The sequence below is a fragment of the Mchenga conophoros genome, linkage group LG10 (assembly GCF_057382185.1).
Source record: "Mchenga conophoros isolate Kocher_MC1m ecotype Shallow Benthic linkage group LG10, M_conophoros_male_GT1.1, whole genome shotgun sequence".
In the NCBI taxonomy this organism is placed as follows: Eukaryota; Metazoa; Chordata; class Actinopteri; order Cichliformes; family Cichlidae; genus Mchenga; species Mchenga conophoros.
In genome coordinates, this window is record NC_140535.1 from 17,973,159 (window position 1) to 17,992,569 (window position 19,411).

Here is a 19,411-nt window from a genome sequence, read left to right on the forward strand (position 1 = left end):
GACTCTCCAGATGTCTCTCCTCCCAGGACTAGACCTCATGACTCTCCAGATGTCTCTCCTCCCAGGAGAAGACGTCATGACTCTCCAGATGTCTCTCCTCCCAGGACAAGACGTCACGACTCTCCTGATGTCTCTCCTCCCAGGACTAGACCTCACGACTCTCCAGATGTCTCTCCTCCCAAGAGAAGACGCCACGACTCTCCAGATGTCTCTCCTCCCAGGAGAAGACGTCATGACTCTCCAGATGTCTCTCCTCCCAGGACAAGACGTCACGACTCTCCTGATGTCTCTCCTCCCAGGACTAGACCTCATGACTCTCCAGATGTCTCTCCTCCCAAGAGAAGACGTCATGACTCTCCAGATGTCTCTCCTCACAGGACTAGACCTCACGACTCTCCAGATGTCTCTCCTCCCAGGAGAAGACGTCACGACTCTCCTGATGTCTCTCCTCACAGGACTAGACCTCATGACTCTCCAGATGTCTCTCCTCCCAGGAGAAGAAGTCATGACTCTCCAGATCTCTCTCCTCCCAGGACTAGACATCACAACTCTCCAGATGTCTCTCCTCCCAAGAGAAGACGTCACGACTCTCCTGATGTCTCTCCTCCCAAGAGAAGACGTCACGACTCTCCTGATGTCTCTCCTCCCAGGAGAAGACGTCATGACTCTCCAGATGTCTCTCCTCCCAAGAGAAGACGTCACGACTCTCCAGATGTCTCTCCTCCCAGGAGAAGACGCCATGACTCCCCAGACTTGTCACCACCAAGACAGTGTTCAGGAAAGTCAGAAAAAATGCAAAGTAAAGGTGAGTGATCCATTTAAATTGTAAAGTGGAATCTGGTGTGGCATATGAATAAAAGTAAAAAGCAGAGACCCATTTAACATGAGTTTTGAATTGAAATTTATTTTAAAGACATAGCTTGATCTAATAATAAATCTTTAATTTTTGTTCAAAAGGCATTACAAAATGAAAATTAACAAATTAACTGTGTCTTTGTCAGATTCAGCCTCCAACAAAAGCAAGCTCAGCTCATCCTTGTTAAGTAAAAAACGCTCACCGGATCCTCATCGGTCAGCGGTGGCTAAGAAGGGTCAGAATAGACATGATTCAGACTCGGATCCGTCTCCCCCGAGGAAAAGGCCCCTGAAGGGAAACGCCTCAGACTCCGACCAATCTCCCCCAAGGAGGCCCTCAAAAACTAAACGGGGCTCAGACTCTGACCACTCTCCACCCAGGGGGCAGCCACCGAGTGGAAGGGACTTGGATGGAGATTTGTCACCACCTCGTAGGCCAGGCCAGTCACAGGTAAGCAGACTGTGTTGGAACAAAGATTAATGTCAAATCTGATTTCACTCAAATGTTATATTTTTCAATTGTCTTTTTTTTTTTTATAACCAGGGCCAAAGGATGCTATCTGGTGGAAAGGCAGGCCTGGTTTCTGTGGACATTCTAAGGAAAGAGCAAAAGGAGAACAGACGCAGAGAAAAACACAATCAGCCACTTGAAGGTTTCATCAACTTTTCTCTCTTAAGATTTTTTTACACCCATTGATTGAAGAGCTTCATACAGCTTTGCATCTCATTTCAGCTTATCATCTATATTGTCGTATTTTATTTAGTCCTAAAATTAAATAATGAAGTTTCTACATACTTACCCATTCATCCCCTTTGACCAGATGAATCGCGTAACGCTCAGGCGATTTTCAGAGACAAAAGTGGCAAAAGCAGGGATCTGAATTCAGAGAGAAATGAACAGAAAAAGAAAGCTGGTGAAAAAGCGGCAACAGACGAGAAATACGCTCAGTGGGGAAAACGGTAAATGTGCATGATCATTTCAAATATCACAGTTTATGTGATTATATCCACATAAAAAATTATAAAAGTGGTTCAATGGTTTATGTTAAAATGTATGTATAGGTTGGCACAGATCCAGATGCATCACCAGAAACTTAAGGAAGCGCTGCGCGAAGCCCTTAAGCCACTTGAGGATCTTGACCGCATGTTGAGAGAACAGGAAAGAGAAGGCGATCCTATGGCTGCAATGCGCAGGCGTAAAAAGGACCGTGGCACAAAAACACAAGATATTTAACTCAAAGAGAAGAGGACAGGATTCTCCTGTCAAAAAGACCCGGCATGACTCTCCAGACATCTCTCCACCAAAGAGAAGTCGGAAGTACTCTCCGGATGTCTCTCCTCACAGGACAAGACGTCACGACTCTCCTGATGTCTCTCCTCCCAGGACTAGACCTCACGACTCTCCAGATGTCTCTCCTCCCAGGAGAAGACGTCATGACTCTCCAGATGTCTCTCCTCCCAGGACTAGACCTCACGACTCTCCAGATGTCTCTCCTCCCAGGAGAAGACGTCATGACTCTCCTGATGTCTCTCCTCCCAGGACTAGACCTCACGACTCTCCAGATGTCTCTCCTCCCAGGAGAAGACGTCATGACTCTCCAGATGTCTCTCCTCCCAGGACTAGACCTCATGACTCTCCAGATGTCTCTCCTCCCAAGAGAAGACGTCACGACTCTCCTGTTGTCTCTCCTCCCAAGAGAAGACGTCACGACTCTCCTGTTGTCTCTCCTCCCAAGAGAAGACGTCATGACTCTCCAGATGTCTCTCCTCACAGGACTAGACCTCACGACTCTCCAGATGTCTCTCCTCCCAGGAGAAGACGTCACGACTCTCCTGATGTCTCTCCTCACAGGACTAGACCTCACGACTCTCCAGATGTCTCTCCTCCCAAGAGAAGACGTCACGACTCTCCTGATGTCTCTCCTCCCAGGAGAAGACGTCATGACTCTCCAGATGTCTCTCCTCCCAAGAGAAGACGTCACGACTCTCCAGATGTCTCTCCTCCCAGGAGAAGACGCCATGACTCCCCAGACTTGTCACCACCAAGACAGTGTTCAGGAAAGTCAGAAAAAATGCAAAGTAAAGGTCAGTGATCCATTTAAATTGTAAAGTGGAATCTGGTGTGGCATATGAATAAAAGTAAAAAGCAGAGACCCATTTAACATGAGTTTTGAATTGAAATTTATTTTAAAGACATAGCTTGATCTAATAATAAATCTTTAATTTTTGTTCAAAAGGCATTACAAAATGAAAATTAACAAATTAACTGTGTCTTTGTCAGATTCAGCCTCCAACAAAAGCAAGCTCAGCTCATCCTTGTTAAGTAAAAAACGCTCACCGGATCCTCATCGGTCAGCGGTGGCTAAGAAGGGTCAGAATAGACATGATTCAGACTCGGATCCGTCTCCCCCGAGGAAAAGGCCCCTGAAGGGAAACGCCTCAGACTCCGACCAATCTCCCCCAAGGAGGCCCTCAAAAACTAAACGGGGCTCAGACTCTGACCAGTCTCCACCCAGGGGGCAGCCACCGAGTGGAAGGGACTCGGATGGAGATTTGTCACCACCTCGTAGGCCAGGCCAGTCACAGGTAAGCAGACTGTGTTGGAACAAAGATTAATGTCAAATCTGATTTCACTCAAATGTTATATTTTTCAATTGTCTTTTTTTTTTTTATAACCAGGGCCAAAGGATGCTATCTGGTGGAAAGGCAGGCCTGGTTTCTGTGGACATTTTAAGGAAAGAGCAAAAGGAGAACAGACGCAGAGAAAAACACAATCAGCCACTTGAAGGTTTCATCAACTTTTCTCTCTTAAGATTTTTTTACACCCATTGATTGAAGAGCTTCATACAGCTTTGCATCTCATTTCAGCTTATCATCTATATTGTCGTATTTTATTTAGTCCTAAAATTAAATAATGAAGTTTCTACATACTTACCCATTCATCCCCTTTGACCAGATGAATCGCGTAACGCTCAGGCGATTTTCAGAGACAAAAGTGGCAAAAGCAGGGATCTGAATTCAGAGAGAAATGAACAGAAAAAGAAAGCTGGTGAAAAAGCGGCAACAGACGAGAAATACGCTCAGTGGGGAAAACGGTAAATGTGCATGATCATTTCAAATATCACAGTTTATGTGATTATATCCACATAAAAAATTATAAAAGTGGTTCAATGGTTTATGTTAAAATGTATGTATAGGTTGGCACAGATCCAGATGCATCACCAGAAACTTAAGGAAGCGCTGCGCGAAGCCCTTAAGCCACTTGAGGATCTTGACCGCATGTTGAGAGAACAGGAAAGAGAAGGCGATCCTATGGCTGCAATGCGCAGGCGTAAAAAGGACCGTGGCACAAAAACACAAGATATTTAACATTACATATGTTTTATTTTATTTATGACTTTATTTTATTTCACCAGGTCAATCCTTGTAAGAAGCTTTTAAATAGCAGCAGTTTTGCTTTTGCTACTGTTTGTATTTTTATTTATTTGTATGTTTGTTTTGATTTTTGTAGAGAAACCTCGATATAAAGGCCCTGCTCCACCTCCAAACCGGTTCAATATTCCACCGGGGTACCGCTGGGACGGAGTTGACAGGTAGAGTTTGTGCATCGGTGACAGAGGAAAACTGTTGAGGACAGAACTGTAGTTTAATATTGAATGTTTTTAATACACACATCAGTTTGTCATTTTGCACATTAATGGTAAAGAAATTGTGATCATTTTTTTCCACGTCTATATTAAATTTGCGCCTAATTGAATGGATTGTCTTTGGCCTTTTAGCTTGTCGTATCATAATTAATAGGGTTATTTTATTTGTGTCTTGCAGGTCAAATGGTTTTGAACAGAAACGCTACCAGAGGATGGCAGATAAAAAGGCTGTGCAGGAAGCGGCCTATAAATGGAGTGTGGAGGATATGTAAAGGCTTTCAGAAAATGATGAATCTGGAGCAGAGCTAAAGAGCACACCTTCTCAACCTTTATGTATAATTGTTATGCTGTTAGAACAACAAGACTAGATGCATCTACGCAGCAAAAGTTCTTTTTTAAATAAACTACATAGAAGAATTTGTTTCACCTTTCCAAACCCTTTTGATACTGTACCATGTGTATCAGATGGAACTGTACAGAAAAATGAAGTGAAGCATGTTCACAATTTTTGTAAGAAGTTATTCACCGTGGAGCAGAAGCTGTTGTGGTTTCAGTGTTTTATTAAAGAATGTTTTTGTAATGCATTGTCCCAAGAGTGTTCAGGCACCTGTAACTTGGATAGCATTTGACATTCAGTCTTTTTAGATAATTTTATACACTTACCACCCATTTTATTAGGCAACAGTAACTCAAATAACCGCTTGTTACAACCAACATATTTTGGTCCTGGACATAGAAATAGAGACATGTCCCTCATGACTCCAAAATGAAACATAGTGCACAGCAACCAAATGCTGAAAGAGAGTGTCCACAGCTGACTGTCGATGGTATGGTATAGCTGTGAGGGTTTTGTGTACAAGATAAATGCACATTTGAGAGTTCTGTGGTGTAGCTAAAAAAGACTGACCTACAGAGATGTGAAAAAAGCGGCATTCAAATAAGTCATTCCTTGCCATATTAATCAGGGAGTACATACACTGACAGGATGCTGTGACTCTCACAGTGAGGGAATCAGGTTGGGCTCTAATATTTTTTCTAGCAATGTCCGATTCAGTCTAACATCTGTAAAAGTTTTAAGGCACTTTCCACCAGCACTGTCAAAAAGAATTATGGAAGAATGATTTGTAGAATCAAGGAATCGGTGTCCTGGTTGCACATGCTAGACCAATGGCTTAATAACACAACAATGCTATTGCCTTTAATCTGTCACTATCTATGCTATTGATTATGGTGTAACTATATAAAAAAAAAATTTTTTAAAGTGACAGTATTGTGCAATGAATAAAAAGTTTTATTTATAAACTTTTTATTTTTATAAAAAGTATTATTTATTATTAATAATAATTAACCTTACTTCATACTTGCAAATTTGTCGACTGATGCTATAATTAATCTACGTTATCTATTTTTAATTTAAGTTTTAAGTTGGTCTAAGTATCTTAGCACAGCGGAACTCTAGTATCCTTAGTCGGGCGAGTAGGGGGACTTTAAAATGTGACACACTGGACCCCGTTTCATTACGGAATGTTTTTGTTGATGCACTTGGAAGAGTGAATAGATTCAGCGGTACTGGTGTGGTTTAACGCGTAATTGGCGACTAATGCAGAGAAATATTAGCCCTGAAAACTGTTTGTAAAGCCCGCCAGTCTCCTGTGTAGTGATGGCCAAATGAAGCTTTCCGAAGCACTGAAGCTTGTATTGAAAAACGGTTCATTACTCGAAGCTTTTCAACACAGTCCTCTCCGGTGACATCTGGTGGTGAAAATTTTGAAGAGCAGCTTGAATCTGCAAAATAAAACGGACTGCTCAATTATCACTGCTCACTCAAGAGTGGAGTTCTCTCTGATATTGGGCCACCGTTCCGTTGCTTTGAACATGTAATTGGTTTTGTTTTCTCGATTGGGGGGCTGAAAAAAATGTAATGCGTATTTGCGTAATACATTTTGATCAATAAACTTTCCCTATTTAAACATGCACTATGGTGGCCTTTCTTTGCCCATAACTCCTTGATGTTGGTAAATACAATAAGTGAGCAATATATATAATATACATATGATAATGCACAGCACATTATGGAGTATGCCCCTGCTGTGAAGTCCTGCCTCCATCTACTTGTCGTTTAATCAGCTGGACAGGTTCATACAAAATATTAGATTAGGCCAATTCCTATACATATTTTTGGCCTAGGGGTGGGATTGATTGTGAACTGGAAAGGGAAAATGCTTAGGAAGCTGAGTAGGGCTGCATCGTCACTGATTTGTAGAATCATTTTGATTCGATACAGGATCCGATTCAATTTGATTGGAATCTGGAAAGTTTTGCCTCAGTCAGAAATATTACAAGTCTGATCATTTAACAGTATATATCCATAATTTCGTATCTATTAAAAGAAAGCTGACACATGTGAGACTTAATTAGAGATGTAAACAGAGAGTTATGAAACCTGCAGCTGCAGAAGCCAGCGGGGAAAAAAAGAGGCAAACACAGCGCGGACCCGCCGACACATCAAAATCTGACTCTGACGCGTCGGGTCCGCGCTCTGTGTTCACGTTTGTATGCAGAATCCGTAAACCTGCTCCCAGTTACTGTTTTAGCTGCATGGTGTTTGACGACATGTTGTGAGGTTTAACCTGAGATGCTGGCGTTTCAGGCATAATAACGTTAATTTACAAATCGACACGGGATTTTAATGAATCAATATCACTTTATTCAATTTAGCATGGATTGTAATCAGAAAGGCGATAATCAAAACCCACCCCTAATCAAGAACTTGCAAAGTAAAAACATGATCAATGTAAGGTAGCCCTTTTGTTATTTACAGTTAACAAGAGGATTAGTGTTACTGTGCGCTGGCTGAGTCTGTTTCTTTTCTTAGAAATAGTTTCTCCTGCCCTGAAGAAAATCCACTTGCATGGAACAGAAGAGGCTGTGGAGTGCAGGAACTACACTGCAAGCTGGTAGATATGCAGGTATTCCTGGGTCCTGCAGACTATCACCTAAAAACAATAAACAAAATGATTTTCTAAACTGTGTAGCAATGTCATGTACGTATAGTGTCAAATACATTTTTGTAGTCTTCATCAGCTTTAATTCACATGGAAGTGTTGCTAAAGTCATATGCTGTTATGATATTTACATTATGAAAACATGATTTTGGACATTTCAAGTTTTTCACTTCGGCAGATAAAATGAATTGAGCAAAATCAACTCAAAATATTCCCACACGCCAGAATGTCCTCTCTTCCTCGCTGGCTCCATATCTGTCAGTGGAATGATCACCTCTTCGCTCTCTGTCACCATCAACACACTCCACGAATCCCGTGGATGATTCACTTCCTTATATCTGTTTGAATCAGGTACCGAAGCAGTTACGTGCGTAATGAAGCTTCGGACGTCACTGGTCACGTGACTTTTGCCAAACGAAGCAAGCCTCGACACAGTGCTTCTGAACCAGTGTGTTGTTTTTTTCGACACACGCTCCGGAGCGTCAGCTTCAAGCGGGCCATCACTACTGACTGGAGTCCGATAGCGAAGGTGTACGACCCGCTGAAAGCTGGTAGCATCGACGGCACAGACGTGGAACCCCATGATCGAGCGGTCTGGAGGGCCATGGGTGCCCGGTACAAGCCCAACAAAGGCGTCGTTGGAGACCCACTGCTCACGCTTTTGTGTCCCGCTTGAACCCACAGACCACCGAAGATAAACTACACAAAGTGTTCTCTAAGTACGGAGACATCCAGCGGCTCCGGCTGGTCCGGGACATTGTCACGGGTTTCTCCAAAGGATATGCCTTCATTGAGTACAAAGAGGAGCGATCTGTGGTCCGGGCCCGCCGGGACGCCAACAAGCTGGTGGTCGACCAGCATGAAGTGTTCGTGGATTTTGAGCAAGAGAGGACTCTTAAAGGATGGGTGCCGCGGCGGCTCGGCGGCGGGCTTGGAGGGAAAAAGGAATCCGGACAGCTGCGGTTCGGCGGCAGGGACAGGCCTTTCCGTAAACCCATCAATCTCGGGGTAGACCCGGTGCAGGAACGAGGTGGTGGTGGTGGTGGAGGGAGGGAGTGGGACAGACCAAGCGGGAGAGCCAGAGACGATCGGGACCGACACAGAACAGCAGAGTGGGGCAACAGAGGAAGGAGAGATGACCGGGACAGAGGCCGAGAGTGGGATGACCGCAGGCACGGAGACAGGAGCAGGCACCGGGACCGGAGATGAAGCATGTGGCTGCACTTCAGCACTTCAGCTTTCAAAGGAGGACAGTGAATGAGTGTGTGACTTGGATAACTGTTTGTGTGAAAGGTTACTTTTTTGTATGCTGATATTCTTCAGATTGTACTGTATGGTAATCAGGACTCTGCCTGTGGCTGTCATATTCAGTTCTTCTCAGGGAAGTCTCAGGAATGACAAAGTAGGGTTGTTGTGTTTTGTTGGGGTTTTTTTTTTTTTTTACAAGTCTTTATTCTAGCGAAAAAATTACAATACGGGTGGTGTCCAGCCAAATGAGACTTACATCCATCATGTCAAACATGAGCGCCAGCAGCCAGAATCACTGCTTAAGAGTCCAATTGGATTGCTTTGGGAAATCGGAACTGTACTTTTATACAGTTATCATAAATATTATTACCCCACATATACAATTCAAATTTTATTTCTTGCAATTTAAGTCCCAACAGACTTTTTTCCCCATTTACTACAGAATGTTGTTTATCATTTAGATAAACTGAGACAAACAAAACTGCATTTCTTTTTCTGATATTAAGATATTCCAGGGATTAAATGCATAGTTAAACTTCTTTTCACTGACAGAAAGGGAAGTTTCGCTGGTCCGGCCCACTCAAGGTCAAAGGCTATATGTGACTCACAATGTAAAATGAGTTTGCAGTTTTGTTTTGTTTTTAAAAAAGCATAAGTTTAAGAGCACATTGTCAGCCCCATTTCTTTTTAAAAAATGTAAATCAGATTATATCATAAACAATAAAATTCGTCATTGTTTTGAAATCTAAGGTGTTACTGTTTGTCAAAGTGTTGCAACATGTTTAAGATTTCCCAAGTTGGGTAGTTTTCCAGTGTAGCCTCATGTGACCCCTGTTTTCAGAGTTGGTAATGATGTGTTGTGCAAGATTTATACTTGAGGGAAGAAAACTCAGTATTCAAACACATTTACTCCTTTTTCCATATACATGCAACTCAGGAATTTGAATCAAATGCTTACTCAGCTCTTACTCAGCCATCTGATCCTCGGTCCTGCCCAGTGAGGTCAATCAGCTTTCGGTTATGGGTCACTGGGTGGATTCTTAAACTGTGCACAAGTATTTCTGAAGTCATCAATATGAAAGATGACGGGAAATGAATCTCTTATTTCATTAAAAGGTAATTCTCTAATGTACCAGAAAAAAACAAGAGGCAGAACTGACTTTTATTTCCAAGTATGTTCTGAGTAGTAAGCTGTCAATTGTAGTGTTATTTATACGAAGAGACAATGAAGTTAGTGCAAACACATATACGTCAAACACACTGAAAACTGAGGCTTTTTTCCACTGGTTTGTGTTTATTACTGTATGATTATTGGGAATACATGCTGGGACAAGACAAATTTCAAGCATTTGTTAAATATGACTTTGACATTTAATATTAATCATGCATGTATGCAAACATGCAAGATGATTTCCACTGCCGCTTAGAAGTCATGCTTAGCTGGTCTTTGCCTTCCACCGTACCCGACATTCACGATGGGCCAGCCTGGGTAAGTCTCTCTTTGGACCGTGCTGAAGTTGATCCTGTGAATCAGAAGAATCAGAGCACGCAGACACAGAGTAGCTGCTCCCTACATGAAGGACACTGTGATGATGATAAACCTGCTCTCACCTGAACGCAGGGTTAATGCCAATGTTGTCAGGCTGCGGGAAAGCAGGTGTCCGCCTCCTGTGGCAGGAGGATGGGGGAGGGAAGTCTTTCTGATACTGAGACTGCATCTGGGCTGTTTCCTGTTCGTTTTTTGCTGCTGCTGACATGTGATCACGGTTGCCTTCTTGCTCATTCCCTCTCACTTCTCTGTCCTCGCGTCTGTTTCCTCTTCCTGTTTATCATGAGGATGCAGGAGGAGAATGGTGAGATTCCTGTTGTGTGTTACAGCCTGCTGAAGGGTAATCAGAACTTTGCTAAAGGCAGAATTTCATCAACAGTAATCACACTTTCCATAAATAAACTTTCTTACTTTCTTGATCATACTACATGTATTACACTATTTGCTTTTTTCATTTTAATCTTGAGAGAATAATACTTTATACATAAATGAGATGAAATGTTCTTATGAATATAAATCATTTGCTTTGGATGTCGCAGAGCTGTGTGAAGGACACGGGAACACATACACAAATAATTACTGCTGAGGGCAATCCAATCCTGTGTCTGTGAGTAAGAGTGGCAGGAATTTCACTGCACAGCAGAGAAAACAATATCACTCCTCCAGATGCTCTGTGTCTATAACAGCATTTTCACATTTAACCTTATATGGTCTTTCTTATGTTCTATTTGAGGTATTAAATACTTTATTACAGTGTTTTTCAGTTTAATGGCAGTGTAGGTTTTTTTTTAATCTAAGCTTTAATCACAAAATCACCTTTATAATCTCTACCATCTCTGCCTTCTCACTCATAGCACACTGCCCAAACCATTTCCAAGACACACACATGCACTGAACAGAAAGCCACAGCCTTGCGTGCCATCATAAATGAGTCTTATCTTTATACAGACATGATGAGTTTACTCTCTAGGGTGAGCCAAGTCTGTTGACCTTTGCCTGGATCTTGGTCTGGGATAGGCCTGAAGCAGAAAGCCTCACGTGATGTGGTCTCCATCTTAGCAGGTGTGTCCGGGTAGAGGAGGAATCCTAAAAAGGGTGAAATGTAGACTGTTGACTCTTGTTCCCCTTTTTTAACCCACTACTTTGGAGTGATTCCAGTTAAATCAAATCAAATCAAATCACTTTTATTGTCACATCACATGTGCAGGTACATTGGTACAGCACATGTGAGTGAAATTCTTGTGTGCGAGCTTCACAAGCAACAGAGTTGTGCAAAATACAATAATGTAAACAAGCAAAACACAAGAATGGCTACATCTGAAACTAATAAATATATGTACAATATATAATAGTATATGCATTTCTGGATGTGTATACTAAATATTTTCCTACGTGTGTGTGTGTGTGTGTGTGTGTGTGTGTGTGTGTGTGTGTGTGTGTGTGTGTGTACACATATTTTACAAGTTTCACAGTTTCTGAAATCTTTCCAGTTAGGTCTCTTTTTCACAGCTTGTTTACTTTGCATATAAATTCTATAAAATATGCGTAATGACAGTGACAATTAATCATTCACACAGACCTGATTTTTGTGACAACAAAACAAAGTTTTATTTCTGTCTGTTTATTTAGTGATGTGCACCGAGATTAAAGCGAGATCAGAAATAATGACGGTAATTTTGAATCCTTTTGTTATTTCTTGACTAGGACATTGTTTCTATTTCTGTTTTACTCTTTTCAGTGTTTGAACTTTCTTTCTTTTTTTCCTTTGCCACTGAGCTTTTTTTACAAACACTAATTTAGATGATTAAAGCTGACAGTGGAGGATTTGAGAGCATAAGTAACTTTATCTGTTCCTGGTATGAAGGAGCAGCAGGACTTTACCTGCCACTGTTGGTGGTTCGCCCCTGTAGGGTCTACTGCGCAGAAAGAATTCGTGGTGGCGACGTGGTTGCTGCAGGCTGGCATTTTCAAAGAACATTTTGTCTGCTGGTTCCTGGATCACTGGCATCACCCGATGTTCTAAATCTTTGGTGTCTGCTCCTAAAAAAGTTTTAGAAAAGATGCATTAAAAAGTAAGACAAAAAAACTATCAGAATTTAATTTAAAAAAAAACTACCAAATCCAAGAATAATAACTATGAAATTTAAAATGGAGGGCATTGTGACTGTAATGCTTACCTTCCTTTAAAAAAACACATAAGCTTTCTGCCGTGTTACCCTCTACTTCCTATATTTCTCTGCACTGTGAGTGTTTGTGTGCCCGCTTATACAAAGAGCTTCTTAAAGCTTGTTTACTGCAGTAGTCATGGTGTTCTGTTGTTCACCGGTGGCTGGCAGATAGAGCAGTAACCAGCTGGGACAATAAAGCAGATGAAGTACCAGAATCCTGAAACTTTGGTCCGTGAGTTCAGTCAGACAGGTTTAAAAGGGAATATGCTCCAAAATGAGAATTTTTATAAGTAATATTATTAAAATAAAGGCTGGATGACCATTTTTTAAAAACTGATTCAACTAGGTAATAAGTAAACTAGAAAGTTGGCCAGAGACTCCATTCTCCACTAAAGCCAACGATCTGTTTTTGAATTTAAAATAAAAGTGATCTGGATTCGCTTCACCTGTCCACCAAGCTTGACTTGGTAGTTTGTCTTGCTGACAGACAGGCATAAAATATCACCACCCGTAAGCTAGAAGTGCCGAGCTAAGCCTTGTTTCCAAAGTTAATGCGTTTAAATGTCTTGCAAGGGTGGCTGCACAGTACCAAGTGTGATGATGGCAAAATAAATTTGACCACAGCAGTGTTAAGTGACACACCAAGCCAAGAAAGGAATGGGAAAAAAGAAGGGGGGAAGAGAAAATGACAAGTTTCCCATTCAGTAGTTACCCTGGGGCATTTGGCTAGAACTCAGCAATGTTCCCTGCGTCTTTGACATGAATCCAGCATTACTTTTTTCACATTAGAGGGCTTGTTTGAGCCTGCACTTTTCAGCAGGTAGTCTTATATTTATGGAAAAACTCTTAAGTGATGCAATCCTTTTTAAGGTATTTTTTTGTTTATTGTAAATTCCTCACAAGCTTGCAAATCACTTACTATAATATATGACAACAATAATCTGAGGTGTTGGCGGAAGATGTCATTTTAAACCCTATTTGTCTGAGACTTTTACCACTATGTTGTGCATTTTCAGTATGTGAGTGTTATTTTTTTTATCCTTTTTATCCAATTTCCCCCAATTTTTATCCGTTGTTCTCCTAACCCACATACTGAGTATGTCTCGGTACAAGGTCTACCGAACCTCTGAATCTCGTGGTGCTTCTTTTTGTTTTTCGAATGTTTTTTTTTTTTTAAAGGGAGAGAGCGGCATGACAAAACTAATTTCAAAAAACAAAAACCCTCTGCATCTGGTGAAGAAAGTTAAAATTACAGAGTGAATCTTAGGCTTCACAAATGGGAACGAAGATGAAAATGAAAGCTGGGAAATGTTCTCAAGTCTTTCCAGGGTTAACATGGAGGTATCAGTCAGCAAAGCTCTGTTCCCACCACTGCACTCATCACCCCCCACACCACCCTCCCTCCCTCCCCTTGCACAAATAACTCCATTAGTTTCACGGCTCCCAGTGGGATCAAAGAAAGAAATACAGTAAAACATTGCATCGTTTTTTTCAAAAATGAAAGAAAGTTCAAACACTGAAAAGAGTAAAACAGAAATAGAAACAATGTCCTAGTCAAGAAATAACAAAAGGATTCAAAATTACCGTCATTATTTCTGATCTCGCTTTAATCTCGGTGCACATCACTAAATAAACAGACAGAAATAAAACTTTGTTTTGTTGTCACAAAAATCAGGTCTGTGTGAATGATTTATTGTCACTGCCATTACGCATATTTTATAGAATTTATATGCAAAGTAAACAAGCTGTGAAAAAGAGACCTAACTGGAAAGATTTCAGAAACTGTGAACAGCGTTGGGCTACATGTTCTGTGCTAACTGGAATCACTCCAAAGTAGTGGGTTTAAAAAAGGGGAACAAGAGTCAACAGTCTACATTTCACCCTTTTTAGGATTCCTCCTCTACCCGGACACACCTGCTAAGATGGAGACCACATCACGTGAGGCTTTCTGCTTCAGGCCTATCCCAGACCAAGATCCAGGCAAAGGTCAACAGACTTGGCTCACCCTAGAGAGTAAACTCATCATGTCTGTATAAAGATAAGACTCATTTATGATGGCACAGTGCACGCAAGGCTGTGGCTTTCTGTTCAGTGCATGTGTGTGTCTTGGAAATGGTTTGGGCAGTGTGCTATGAGTGAGAAGGCAGAGATGGTAGAGATTATAAAGGTGATTTTGTGATTAAAGCTTAGATAAAAAAAAAACCCTACACTGCCATTAAACTGAAAAACACTGTAATAAAGTATTTAATACCTCAAATAGAACATAAGAAAGACCATATAAGGTTAAATGTGAAAATGCTGTTATAGACACAGAGCATCTGGAGGAGTGATATTGTTTTCTCTGCTGTGCAGTGAAATTCCTGCCACTCTTACTCACAGACACAGGATTGGATTGCCCTCAGCAGTAATTATTTGTGTATGTGTTCCCGTGTCCTTCACACAGCTCTGCGACATCCAAAGCAAATGATTTATATTCATAAGAACATTTCATCTCATTTATGTATAAAGTATTATTCTCTCAAGATTAAAATGAAAAAAGCAAATAGTGTAATACATGTAGTATGATCAAGAAAGTAAGAAAGTTTATTTATGGAAAGTGTGATTACTGTTGATGAAATTCTGCCTTTAGCAAAGTTCTGATTACCCTTCAGCAGGCTGTAACACACAACAGGAATCTCACCATTCTCCTCCTGCATCCTCATGATAAACAGGAAGAGGAAACAGACGCGAGGACAGAGAAGTGAGAGGGAATGAGCAAGAAGGCAACCGTGATCACGTGTCAGCAGCAGCAAAAAACGAACAGGAAACAGCCCAGATGCAGTCTCAGTATCAGAAAGACTTCCCTCCCCCATCCTCCTGCCACAGGAGGCGGACACCTGCTTTCCCGCAGCCTGACAACATTGGCATTAACCCTGCGTTCAGGTGAGAGCAGGTTTATCATCATCACAGTGTCCTTCATGTAGGGAGCAGCTACTCTGTGTCTGCGTGCTCTGATTCTTCTGATTCACAGGATCAACTTCAGCACGGTCCAAAGAGAGACTTACCCAGGCTGGCCCATCGTGAATGTCGGGTACGGTGGAAGGCAAAGACCAGCTAAGCATGACTTCTAAGTGGCAGTGGAAATCATCTTGCATGTTTGCATACATGCATGATTAATATTAAATGTCAAAGTCATATTTAACAAATGCTTGAAATTTGTCTTGTCCCAGCATGTATTCCCAATAATCATACAGTAATAAACACAAACCAGTGGAAAAAAGCCTCAGTTTTCAGTGTGTTTGACGTATATGTGTTTGCACTAACTTCATTGTCTCTTCGTATAAATAACACTACAATTGACAGCTTACTACTCAGAACATACTTGGAAATAAAAGTTGGTTCTACCTCTTGTTTTTTTCTGGTACATTAGAGAATTACCTTTTAATGAAATAAGAGATTCATTTCCCGTCATCTTTCATATTGATGACTTCAGAAATACTTGTGCACAGTTTAAGAATCCACCCAGTGACCCATAACCGAAAGCTGATTGACCTCACTGGGCAGGACCGAGGATCAGATGGCTGAGTAAGAGCTGAGTAGCTGGTCAGGGACTTCATCTGCTCTGCACTACCCGACTCACTGGACCCTCTACAGTTTGCATACCGCCACAACAGGTCCACTGATGATGCCATAGCCCTGACACTACACACTGCCCTGTCACACCTGGAGAAGAGAGACACGTATGTGAGGATGCTGTTTGTAGATTACAGCTCAGCATTCAATACCATCGTTCCCTCGAAGCTGGACAGGAAACTGCAGGATCTAGGACTGAGCAGCTCCCTCTGCAGCTGGATCCTTAGCTTCCTGTCTGACAGACAGGGGTGTGTACTGAGCCCTCTCCTGTACTCACTCTACACCTACGACTGCACAGCCACTAACAGCTCCAACATCATTGTGAAGTTTGCGGACGACACTACAGTGGTGGGTCTTATCACCAACGGTGATGAGACGGCTTACAGGGAGGAGGTCAGCGCCCTGACCCACTGGTGTCAAGACAACCATCTCACCCTCAACGTCGCAAAGACAAAGGAGTTGATAGTGGACTTCCGGAGGTGCAGAGAAGTACACACCCCCATCACCATCAACGGCGCTGCTGTGGAGAGAGTGAGCAGCTTCCGGTTCCTTGGAGTACATCTGGCTGAGGATCTTACGTGGTCAGTACACACAAACAAAACAGTGAAGAAGGCGCAGCAGCGCCTCTTCTTTCTCAGGAGACTGAAAAGATTCGGCATGAGCCCCCGCATCCTCAGGACCTTCTATCACTGTGCCATTGAGAGCATCCTCACTGGATGCATCACCACCTGGTATGGCAACAGCACCGCCTACAACTGCAAAGCTCTCCAGCGAGTAGTGCGGTGCTCTGAAAGGATAATTGGAGGTGAGCTTCCCTCCCTCCAAGACATCTACAGGAAGCGCTGCCTGAGGAAAGCGGGGAGGATCATCAAGGACTCCAGTCACCCCAGCCATAAACTGTTCAGACTACTTCCATCAGGAAGGAGGTTCTGCAGCATCCGGTCCCGTACCAGCAGACTGAGAGACAGCTTCTTCCACCAGGCCATCAGACTGCTGAACACGTCATAGACACCTCAGCTTCACTACTGGAACTTCAACATTATGCACTCCACACTGTATATAAATGCCACTTGTTTTGCACATATTCAACTCTGTAAATTTTATATATTTTATTATTATTATTATTATTATTATTTTATTTTATTTTTTTACTATTTAATTTGTAAAAATGTGTATACACACACACACACACACACACACACACACGTAGGAAAATATTTAGTATACACATCCAGAAATGCATACACTATTATATATTGTACATATATTTATTAGTTTCAGGTTGGCCATTCTTGTATTTTGCTCGTTTGTGTTGTTGTGTTTGCACATCTCTGTTGCTTGTGGGGCTCGCACACAAGAATTTCACTCGCATGTGCTGTGCCAGTGTGCCTGCACATGTGATGTGACAATAAAAGTGATTTGATTTGATTTTGATTTGATTTGAGTAAGCATTTGATTCAAATTCCTGAGTTGCATGTATATGGAAAAAGGAGTAAATGTGTTTGAATACTGAGTTTTCTTCCCTCAAGTATAAATCTTGCACAACACATCATTACCAACTCTGAAAACAGGGGTCACATGAGGCTACACTGGAAAACTACCCAACTTGGGAAATCTTAAACATGTTGCAACACTTTGACAAACAGTAACACCTTAGATTTCAAAACAATGACGAATTTTATTGTTTATGATATAATCTGATTTACTTTTTTTTTTTTAAAGAAATGGGGCTGACAATGTGCTCTTAAACTTATGCTTTTTTAAAAACAAAACAAAACTGCAAACTCATTTTACATTGTGAGTCACATATAGCCTTTGACCTTGAGTGGGCCGGACCAGCGAAACTTCCCTTTCTGTCAGTGAAAAGAAGTTTAACTATGCATTTAATCCCTGGAATATCTTAATATCAGAAAAAGAAATGCAGTTTTGTTTGTCTCAGTTTATCTAAATGATAAACAACATTCTGTAGTAAATGGGGAAAAAAGTCTGTTGGGACTTAAATTGCAAGAAATAAAATTTGAATTGTATATGTGGGGTAATAATATTTATGATAACTGTATAAAAGTACAGTTCCGATTTCCCAAAGCAATCCAATTGGACTCTTAAGCAGTGATTCTGGCTGCTGGCGCTCATGTTTGACATCCGGGATGTAAGCCTCATTTGGCTGGACACCACCCGTATTGTAATTTTTTCGCTAGAATAAAGACTTGTAAAAAAAAAAAAAAAACCCAACAAAACACAACAACCCTACTTTGTCATTCCTGAGACTTCCCTGAGAAGAACTGAATATGACAGCCACAGGCAGAGTCCTGATTACCATACAGTACAATCTGAAGAATATCAGCATACAAAAAAGTAACCTTTCACACAAACAGTTATCCAAGTCACACACTCATTCACTGTCCTCCTTTGAAAGCCTTCAGCTGTGCTTTGAACCATCCGTCAGTCTTGCAGTACCGCTGAAGTGCAGCCACATGCTTCATCTCCGGTCCCGGTGCCTGCTCCTGTCTCCGTGCCTGCGGTCATCCCACTCTCGGCCTCTGTCCCGGTCATCTCTCCTTCCTCTGTTGCCCCACTCTTCTGTTCTGTGTCGGTCCCGATCCTCTCTGGCTCTCCCGCTTGGTCTGCCCCACTCCCTCCCTCCACCACCACCACCACCACCACCACCTCGTTCCTGCACCGGGTCTACCCCGAGATTGATGGGTTTACGGAAAGGCCTGTCCCTGCCGCCGAACCGCAGCTGTCCGGATTCCTTTTTCCCTCCAAGCCCGCCGCCGAGCCGCCGCGGCACCCATCCTTTAAGAGTCCTCTCTTGCTCAAAATCCACGAACACTTCATGCTGGTCGACCACCAGCTTGTTAGCTGTCCCGACCACAGATCGCTCCTCTTTGTACTCAATGAAGGCATATCTTTTGGAGAAACCCGTGACAATGTCCCGGACCAGCCGGAGCCGCTGGATGTCTCCGTACTTAGAGAACACTTTGTGTAGTTTATATGAAGTAAGGTTTATTATAATAATAAATAATACTTTTTATAAAAATAAAAAGTTTATAAATAAAACTTTTTATTCATTGCACAATACTGTCACTTTTTTAAAAAAAATAATAATTTTATATAATTACACCATAATCAATAGCATAGATAGTGACAGATTAAAGGCAATAGCATTGTTGTGTTATTAAGCCATTGGTCCAGCATGTGCAACCAGGACACCGATTCCTTGATTCTACAAATCATTCTTCCATAATTCTTTTTGATAGTGCTGGTGGAAAGTGCCTTAAAACTTTTACAGATGTTAGACTGAATCGGACATTGCTAGAAAAAATA

At 41.8% G+C, this 19,411-nt stretch overlaps 3 protein-coding genes and 1 pseudogene across 4 annotated transcripts; 3 read left to right on the forward strand and 1 right to left on the reverse strand.

Moving 5' to 3' along the window:
* The first annotated feature begins 739 nt into the window (after positions 1-739).
* Positions 740-5,082, forward strand: LOC146565697 (uncharacterized). Its single transcript, XM_085290165.1, has 8 exons — positions 740-782; positions 1,002-1,306; positions 2,007-2,940; positions 3,137-3,441; positions 3,535-3,643; positions 3,812-3,950; positions 4,053-4,448; positions 4,681-5,082. Exons 1-7 carry the CDS (start codon positions 740-742, stop codon positions 4,222-4,224), a joined length of 2,007 nt encoding a protein of 668 aa, XP_085146291.1. The 3' UTR covers positions 4,225-4,448; positions 4,681-5,082.
* On the forward strand, positions 4,345-9,504 carry LOC146565698 (U11/U12 small nuclear ribonucleoprotein 35 kDa protein pseudogene; annotated as a pseudogene).
* A 525-nt stretch (positions 9,505-10,029) lies between these two features.
* Positions 10,030-12,638, reverse strand: LOC146565699 (uncharacterized). Of its 2 annotated transcripts, none has more exons than XM_085289029.1 (5): positions 12,482-12,638; positions 12,186-12,344; positions 11,295-11,390; positions 10,367-10,577; positions 10,030-10,278 (listed from the first exon to the last, which is right to left on the reverse strand). In XM_085289029.1, exons 2-5 carry the CDS (start codon positions 12,310-12,312, stop codon positions 10,179-10,181), a joined length of 534 nt encoding a protein of 177 aa, XP_085145155.1. In that variant the 5' UTR covers positions 12,313-12,344; positions 12,482-12,638; the 3' UTR covers positions 10,030-10,178. The 2 variants fall into 2 exon arrangements, with proteins under 2 accessions (XP_085145155.1, XP_085145154.1); XM_085289028.1 differs by having other exon boundaries at positions 11,268-11,390.
* A 1,728-nt stretch (positions 12,639-14,366) lies between these two features.
* LOC146565700 (uncharacterized) lies at positions 14,367-15,731 on the forward strand. The gene is made up of 3 exons (XM_085287944.1): positions 14,367-14,458; positions 15,184-15,394; positions 15,483-15,731. Exons 1-3 carry the CDS (start codon positions 14,395-14,397, stop codon positions 15,580-15,582), a joined length of 375 nt encoding a protein of 124 aa, XP_085144070.1. The 5' UTR covers positions 14,367-14,394; the 3' UTR covers positions 15,583-15,731.
* The last annotated feature ends 3,680 nt before the right edge of the window (positions 15,732-19,411 follow it).